We start from the raw sequence: 10000 nt of genomic DNA, 5'->3' as shown, positions 1-10000 counted from the left end.
TATCAACTTAAATTTACAATTTTCAAAAAAAAAAAAAAAAAAAAAAAAAATCATTCTTGCTGGTTCTCAGTTGCTTATAAAAGTAAACTGATTTAATGAAAAAATATGCCTGGATGAAGAATTCATCAATAGTCTATAATTATAGGTAGGTAACTATAATATGTATATGATGACAAAGAAGATTCAAAGGTTATAATAAAACTGAGCTTAAAAGGTGGTCTATTAACAAACAGGATATATACTGGATAAGTAGTATAAGCGGATTTTATTCATAATGATTACGAAACTTTTGTGTAATGAAGCCGTAAATCTCAAGAATAAATGTATAGAGATTTTTTGCTTTTTTAATAACACATTTCAAATTTTGTTTCATCAATGCTATCATTGAAGTAATTTAATTATAAATTTGTTAAGAAAAATAGCTATTAAAATCCTTTTTTATGAGGGTGAAGATACTTTGCAAGTGAATAAAACTAGAGAAATACACATTTGCCGTCTTTCTTATTTCTGTTATTATTTTATGAAGTACGTCTAAGAAGTAAGATTTTTATATTTATCGGACAACATTGGATATCTTCGATAATGAAGATGAATAACACAAATAATCAAATAACTAACAAACTACGAAATAAGATCTCAATGAATTACACCTATTTTATAAATCATCATCATACCATCAACAGTTATATATTCTTTTAAATATCTGACACATGAAGTTGTCAACCAGTTATCGAGCCATGGATGAGGTAACACGCCAAGAAAGATCTACCAATGAGAAAGGACATAATTACTCGTCAAGACGATCCAAACATTGAGAGAGAATGGAGACAAAATGGCATAAGACTTGGGTAACTCTGTAGGTGCAGAAGTAATGAAACATGCTCTTTCATAATCATAAGGAATGGTGAATGTGATGTAATTTGCCCTCACTTCAGTAACAAACACATTCCCAACTCCTATTTCAGCTTCGTCACGGCTGATGCGACCTGCAAACACAATTAGAAGACAATTAGTAAGAATAACAAATAATTAAAAAAAAAAACCCTGCTATTTCGGAATGATAAGTAATGGTAAAACATACTCGAAAACAAAACAATCATAATAACAATTTTAACTGTTCTTCGATACTGGTTATTCTGTCATTCATGTAAAAATGAATTTATTTGAAGAAACACAAAAACATTTTATTAAGAACTCACCGACCATACCAGTGTGCGTTCCATTTGGAAGGATTGTTCCCCATCGTTCAGGTCCTGGATGTTCAAATATCGGGATGAAATTTAGGGCCTGGCCCATAGCCTTTATCACCTGAAGTTCAGACAATAAGGATCCATTTGTATAAAGACAACAAACACACTCACACACACACACACATATATATATATATACATATATCTATATATATATATATATATATATATATATATATATATATATATATATATATATATATATGTATGTATATATTTATTTATATATATATATATATATATATATAACATATATACATATATATATATATATATATATATATATATATATATATGTATATATATTATATATATATATAGATATATATTGTGTGTGTTTATAAACATGTAAATCAGCAACCTAACACCCATATATATATATATATATATATATATATATATATATATATATATATATATATATATATATATATATATATATATATATATATATATATATATATACACATATATATATATATATATATATATATATATATATATATATATACATACATATATTATTTATATATGATATCATTAATTTGCTAAGCTACAAGCCTAGTTGAAAAACCAGGACGTTATAAGCCTAAAGGCCCCAACAGGAAAAAATAACCCAGTGAGAAAAGGAAACAAGGAAATAGATAAAATACAAGAGAAGTAATGAAGTATTAAAATAAAACATTTAAAAAACAGTAAGAACATTAAAATTGATCGTTCATATCTAAACTAAAAAACTTCAATAAAACAAGAGGAAGAAATAAAAAAGATAGAATAGTGTGTCTGAGTGTACACTCAAGCAAGAGAACTCTACCCCAAGACAGTGGAAGACTATGGTACAGAGGCTATGGCGCTACCCAAGACTAAAGAACAATGATTCGATTTTGGAGTGTCCTTCTCTTGGAAGAGCTGCTTATCATACCTGAAGAGTCTCTTCTACCCATACCATCAGGATATTTTAAATTTCTTAACTTGTAGCGAGGGAATTCTCTCTAAGACCTCTGTACACAAAGTATTTTGAAAATACATTCTAAAATCTAATTGTTTAAATCTTCTCATCTTTTAGTCTTTCTTAACCAAACTCAATTTTTCTTCTTGAATCATATCCGACATTCCTGTTTTAACCACACAATCTTGAATGTCCCTATCCTCATCTGTTAATTCTAATCCAAATTTATTTTCATAGCAATGAAATGAGTTCAAAATATCAATGCCAGTAAAGTATAGTTTCATCTCATTTCTTTCAATTCTCTGTTTAGTTCTTGACAAAATTCCACAGTTTCATTTTAGGTGTCCAGGCTACTTTTAACTTATTATAAGGACATCCAATAATAATAATAATAATAATAATAATAATAATAATAATAATAATAATCTCCCCTATACAATAATGAAAAATTGCCTGGGTATATATATATATATATATATATATATATATATATATATATATATATATATATATATATATATATATATATATATATATTTAGATATATATTTATATATACATATTATATATATATATATATATATATATATATATATATATATATATATATATATATATATATATATATATATATTGTATATATTCCCTTTACGCTGAACAGTAACTATTCGGAAAGCAACAATCTCCCACAAATTATCCAAATTAGCACATGGTAAACAGGAAATGGTGAGGCGGTGGGGAGGGTTGAATCTGTATGTGTGCCTATCTTGGAGGAAAGGTGCATATCTATCCAAATATTTAGCTGTCACGTACGCTAGTAATAATAATAATAATAATAATAATAATAATAATAATAATAATAATAAAAATAATAATAATAATAACAAGTGCAATGAGAGATTTCTGACTTCCGCCAAAGGTTAATGGTGTCGTCCATGGCGTAAGATCTATTTGTGGTGGAAATTTTGTCAAAATTCGTCAATTTGTTTTGACGTTATCTTCAAAATAGTGAAAAATGGAAATCCGGATCTACAGTAGAATCAGAATGGAGTCGTCCATGACCTAAGATCTTTAATTGGTGAAAATTTCGTCAAAATCAGTCGAGTAGTTTTGAGGTAATCCTGTTCTTTAAACTTGTGAAAAATGCAAATCCGGATCCGGACCATCTCCAAAATTTAATGGGATCGTACATGACCTAAGATCTATTTGTGGTGGAAATAAATGAATAAAATAATTCTGTCCACAGATACACAAATAAATAAATAAATAAATGAATGAACCGACTCGGAAACAACCTTCTTGACGTAGGAAATAATAATAATAATAATAATAATAATAATAATAATAATAATAATAATAATAATAATAATAATAATAGTAATAATAATAATAATAATTATAATGATAATGATAATGATAATAATAATAATAATGATAATAGCAGCGATACTAGTAGTAGTAGTAATAATAATAATAATAATAATAATAATAATAATAATAATAATAATAATAATAATAAAACCTCTACGTACCTCAACATCAATGCCTGATACATTATGAAGAAATCCTTTTGAATCCACATCAGAGAAAACTGAAGGCGCATGATTAAATGTAAATATGCGAAGCTTTTCTCCTTTCATGTTGCGTACCTAAGAGAGAGAGAGAGAGAGAGAGAGAGAGAGAGAGAGAGAGAGAGAGAGAGAGAGAGAGAGAGAGATGAGAGAGAGAGAGGTAAAATATTAGTTTTTTTTTTTTATTCTGAGACAAGCATGTAATTATGAAGAAAATGTGATTAATTATACTTTATCGATTACTTTTAAGTGTCACAATTATGTAATCAATATCAGATTACGATCATCATTTATTATTTTGGTAACATTAAATTTTTACTTTTGTATACTCTAATATGGATTATAGCTAGACAAACAAGATTTCATATATATATATATATATATATATATATATATATTTATATATATGTATATATATGTATATATATGTATATTTATATATATATATATATATAATGAACATATACATACATATATATATATATATATATATATATATATATATATATATATATACATATATATATATACACACATATATATATGTATATATATATATATATATATATATATATATATATATATATATATATATATATATATATATATATATACTTTCTGATTAACACTATCGATTCTCCTTTTTTAAAAATAAACCAAACATATTTTTTAATACCGAACTCGTCCTGACACAAACCTATAGGAAAATTTCGTTAATAATTAATAATTTTTCTTAGCTCGTGGCAGAGTGAATTTGAAATGTAATTGCATTTGTGGTTTATTTGCAATATATATATATATATATATATATATATATATATATATATATATATATGTATGTGTGTGCGTGTGCATGTATATAAATACATGCATTTTTTTCCTAAAATGATATCAGATAATTCATTACAGCCGAGGTTTTTTGATGGTATAATAGAATATCCTAACCGTTACTGAAGAGTATTATTCAAAGTAAATACCTAAGCTTCAAAATTAGTCACTCGAGAGTTAGTAAAGTAAAATATATGTAAATATATTTTATTCTGATGAAAAGACTCACAAAGGAATTCTTTGCATATACTTATTTAATAGAATCAACCATCAAAATTCGAAGCGATATAAACAGAGAATTGATATTGTGAGATTCTTTTACGTTGTTATCCCATATTTATCCTTCTCTCTTGTATACAAAATTAGTATAATGTATCAATAAATATTATACAATTTCTATAGAACTGACTTTAACTGGCGGGACACTGTAAGCATTTCTGGGCGATATAAGGATAAAAAGGAGAATTCCTCATTGTCTGGGGGTATTATCTCATTTCAACCTAATAGAAATAAAAATTCACATGGAACTTCATACCTTGTCAGGAAAAATATCAACCAGGGGAGCTGAAGTTGTATTTCTCCACGAGACAAGGACCTCCAGTTTTTCCTCATGATACAGCAAATGAGTTACAAGAGAGAACTCCTTCATATTAGGACTTAGTCTGCAAAGAAAATCTAAATTAGATTTTACATTTAAATCTGATTTAATTGAAACTAAAGCATCACGTGAATTCATACATCATGATTCAATATAATGGATACTTACGTGATAAAAATGACATTAAGCGTCTTCTGAAGTTTGTACCACGTGGCTAAGATTTCTAGATCTTTTCTGTTGTTAAGAGATACGAACAAATAATTGCCCGTCCAGTCCCAGACCTCATCGTCTTTATCTAGAATCCTGGATAGATTACGCAGATTCTGCTAAACGTAAACACATATACCAAAGGACCGTCATATGGCAATAATATTCATTTATGAAATTACTGACAATCAAATTTCCTTTCAACATAGAGATAACATAAAGATATTATGAATATAAAAACGATAATAGTTAATTACTCAGGTAATAGATATATATAAGAAGAGCAAATGGTCTATTAGGAATAGAAAAATATGTGGATAGTTTTGAAACGATTTTCTATCATTCAATCTATATATCTATAAGCAAACATTAAACAGACGCACGCATGCACAGTATTGAATAATTCTTTTACAGAAATTATTTGTGAAAGTTTGCTATTTACTCATTCTTTACACTAAAGGGAAAAAAAGTATGGATTCTTACTTCAGCAATAACAATGTAGACATTGCAAGAGGAAACTTGCCAATTAATATCTCCTTCAATACCTTTTAGACCAACACTGGCAATCTGAAACGAGAATGAAGAAAAAAGGGATATATCTATACAACTATTACTCTCTGTGGACAATACGCATCAAATCTATTATTATTATTATCATTATTATTATTATATATGTATATATATAAATATATATATGTATGTTTATATATATATGTATATATATATATATATATATATATATATATATATATGTGTGTGTGTGTGTATGAATATATATATATATATATATATATATATATATATATATATGTATATATATATATATATATATATATATATATATATATATATATTTATAAATCATCATCATCATCATAATTACCATTGCTAGTCCACTGTAGGAGAAAGGCCTCAGATATGTGAGTCCAATCTGTTAATGGACTTTCCATGCCTATTTGTATCTGCAAAAGTTCTTAGTTTGACAATCAATGCTTTTCTCTTCCTTGCCCTGATTCTTTTTTAATCTCTAGAGAATTATTCTATTTTGTGTCCTTGTATATAGTTAGAATATCCTCTACTATATATATATATATATATATATATATATATATATATATATATATATATATATATATATATATATATATGTATATATATGTATATATATATATATATATATATATATATATATATATATATATATATCATCATCATCATCATCATCCCCTACGCCTATTGACGTAAAGGGCCTCGGTTAGATTTCGTCAGTCGTCTCTATCTTGAGCTTTTAATTCAATACTTCTTTTTTCATCAACTCCCACTTTACGTCTCATGGTTCTCAGCCATGTAGGCGTGGGTGTTCCAACTCTTCATATACACATATATAAGATTAGAGATGTAAAAGGAGCCTAGTGTTAATGGGATTAGAATGAACACACTGTGATAATGTGATACACAAACAGCAAGTAACAAATACAAAACTACAATGCATAGTTACCGCCATCAGACTTCAATCAACCGAAGAGACAAAAACCCTTAGAAGTATCACAGGCTTATTATGTTCATTATCACTATTTCATTGTCACTTTTTCTACTAGTGGCAAACCTAGGTACATTTTTAACTGCGACTGCCTTTAAGCTTCAAGTAACACAACCTAAACTGCAAAAGTCGTTGAATGTACACTTATTAATGTCGACTCTATTGTCATTATTGTTATGCTATTGTTAACCTTATGCGGCCCTTTGAAGAATATAAATACCTGTGTTTTTGGTCCGTTAAGTAAATTAGTTGTCTGGCAGCTCTCATATTTCACACATATCCTTGGCTCGTCACATTAATAAACCAGGATTGACCTCTAGCCCACCATCACACAGCTCTCTGTTTTGTCTGCCATTACGTTCTTCGGATGTTCAACACCAACCCTAAATCATCTGTCCATGCTGCCACAGGGAAACTCCAGTTCTTCGGTACTAGAGATGTGTTTGACCAGTTTCAATGCACCGAGGTTCAGTTCTACATCTTGTGCATGACCTACCCATGCAGAAATCCGACTACATTCCTGCTGGGATCTCTGATGACCCCTTTACAGAATTCTCCGATTGGCTTTAAAAGCATAAGGCCCTCAACTCATACATCCTGGAGTAGTACTCATCATTGCCAGCTACGGGTACCCAAGTTTTTTTTCAGCTAAGAACAGTTGGGGGATCAAAAGACATTAATTATTCTAGAGAAATGGCCTGTATTGCTTGCCTTGAATGTGCTGCAGACGGTTTTCCTTGTTAACCGAATCTAGTTCGTACCCTTTGGGTACAATGCTAGTTAGAACCTTTGTGAGCCACCCTTCCTGATATCGTGACCTTGCCCATGAAGAACCTGAGTAACACAGACGATACCCATATGGCAGAATGGGGAACGTTTCCATCATTGTCTCAAAGCAGCTTTGATATTTCCCCGCACTGACTCCAGCTGGTTTACACAACTTCACTGGGTTCTCTGCGGACTGATTACCCCTTCCAAGAACACCATGGATGTCTCATCCACAGAACCGGTGTATGGTGACTAGATTGCTGGAATTTTTCCTTCGATCACCTTTCTGATGAACTCCGACGCCTCATGTTATGTCGTGGGGAGGTTTATCTTTTGCCGTCACAATTACAAGTTCCCAACAAACAGCAAATATTGAACGACCTACACACCACAACACCTACGATTAAAAGCCCAAGCCTACAACCCATACATGGGACCCTTCATTGTCCTCCTTTGCACCCAGAGAGTTTTCCTCCTCAACGCTCAATAAAAAGGTGGTTGGATCACCCTTGGCTGCCTAAAACCTGCTCATCTCCAGCAAGGCAACCTGCCATTAGCACAAATCTCTACAGCAAATTGTCCTCTTCCACATGCATGTTTGCTTCAACAGGGGAGCCGTGAAATGCACACACACTAAGCAACACACAAACAAATAAAGAATAATGCTCTCTCTCTCCCATGCACCATACATATTTACTGTCGTCGGACGAAAACTGTTAACTGCATCACACGCTAATTTTGACTCCTCTATTATCGTTATTCTATTCTTATTTTTTTTACACTAATATTAACGCTAGGCACCTCTCTAAGCTTAAAGCAACATTTAACCTAAACGACAAAAAAGCTGTTGACTATACTAATGCTCATGTCGACAATTGTCTTATGTAACCCATGTTAAGAGCAAAAAGACCTGTGTTTTTATTTGAATAAGCCAGTTGCCTTGCAACTCTCGTGTTTCATACGTATTCTTGGCTAGTTATAATACTGTTCTGTTGATGCGACTGAATGGCCAAGCTGTATAACACATACCTGAACAAAGAAAGATTTCATTCGAGTAAGGGTAAAGCTGACAGAGGGGAGTTAGAGTCTTAGAGGCAAAATATTTCTTTACACAATTTAAAACTTGCATGGTATGGTTTTCATAAAGGGATAAGGTTGCGTTGATCGAATTTATATTATGAAAAAATCCTGTAAGAGGTTTTACTGTATAAATGATATAAGTGAGGACTGTGCTGAATAATTTTGTTATGATAGTTAAGTATATATATATATATATATATATATATATATATATATATATATATATATATACATATATATATATATATACATATATATATACATATATATATATATATATATATATATATATATATATATATACATGTATATATATATATATATATATATATATATATATATATATATATATATACTTTGTTTTACTGTATAAATGATATAAGTGAGGACTGTGCTGAATAATTTTGTTATGATAGTTAAGTATATATATATATATATATATATATATATATATATATATATATATGTATATATATGTATATATATATATATATATATATATATATATATATATATATATATATATATATATATATATATACTATATAAAGGCGACTGAAAGCGGGAACTAAAACGCATTTTGGATTACAGTATATGTGTTACAATCAGCCAAGCTTTCGGGAAACTATCTTCCCATCAACAGGATTAAAATATGAACATTAAAAAAATTTAATAGGCGCTAATCTGTTAAATCAGCAAGATTCAATTTATAAGGTAAGATTCATAACGTTTTCATTGAAATAAAATGACTTATAATATCACAAAGAAAAAATACAGATACGGTAGTAATATGAAGTACACAGAAATAAAAATTCACAAAAGAAATGTAAAAGGAAAAGAATGAAACACTGAAAAAGCAATAACCCTAGACTAAAAAGTAGAAAGATTTTCTAAGCAATATATAAAGGATTAGAGGTAGTTAGTTGAGTGACTTAAAAGTTGAGGATATATAGTGGTTTAATGAAAAGTGACTTGAGGGATAGTGGAAAAAATATTAGGTGACTGGGGTAACATTTTGTAATTAGGCTAATCAATAGGTTGATTGCATGCATTAGCATGATTATGGAGGGAGGGTAATTCCTTTATGTTCAATATATACCTGTAATGTTAAATATATTTAGGCTCAAAGTATACGGGATAATAATTGCTTGTGAATTTTTATACATATCTGAAAAAAAAAGTGTAATTGAACATGTTACAACTTCGTCT

General features: G+C 28.9%; 1 protein-coding gene across 1 annotated transcript in view; it reads right to left on the bottom strand.

The window, feature by feature from the left end:
- LOC137655271 (ionotropic receptor 21a-like) overlaps positions 1 to 5254 on the bottom strand; it is a 22095-nt gene extending 16841 nt beyond the window's left edge. The window contains exons 1-4 of the mRNA XM_068389157.1: positions 5134 to 5254; positions 3732 to 3848; positions 1200 to 1308; positions 792 to 986 (exon numbers count right to left, since the gene is read on the bottom strand). Of these exons, the coding sequence (XP_068245258.1) occupies positions 792 to 986; positions 1200 to 1308; positions 3732 to 3848; positions 5134 to 5247 (535 nt within the window). The 5' untranslated portion in view covers positions 5248 to 5254. The remainder of the gene's footprint in view (positions 1 to 791; positions 987 to 1199; positions 1309 to 3731; positions 3849 to 5133) is intronic.
- Positions 5255 to 10000: the final 4746 nt, after the last annotated feature.

The sequence above is a fragment of the Palaemon carinicauda genome, chromosome 16, assembly GCF_036898095.1.
Source record: "Palaemon carinicauda isolate YSFRI2023 chromosome 16, ASM3689809v2, whole genome shotgun sequence".
Taxonomy (NCBI): Eukaryota; Metazoa; Arthropoda; class Malacostraca; order Decapoda; family Palaemonidae; genus Palaemon; species Palaemon carinicauda.
The sequence above is the reverse complement of the archived record's forward strand: the minus strand, read 5'-3'. Positions and strand labels throughout refer to the sequence as shown.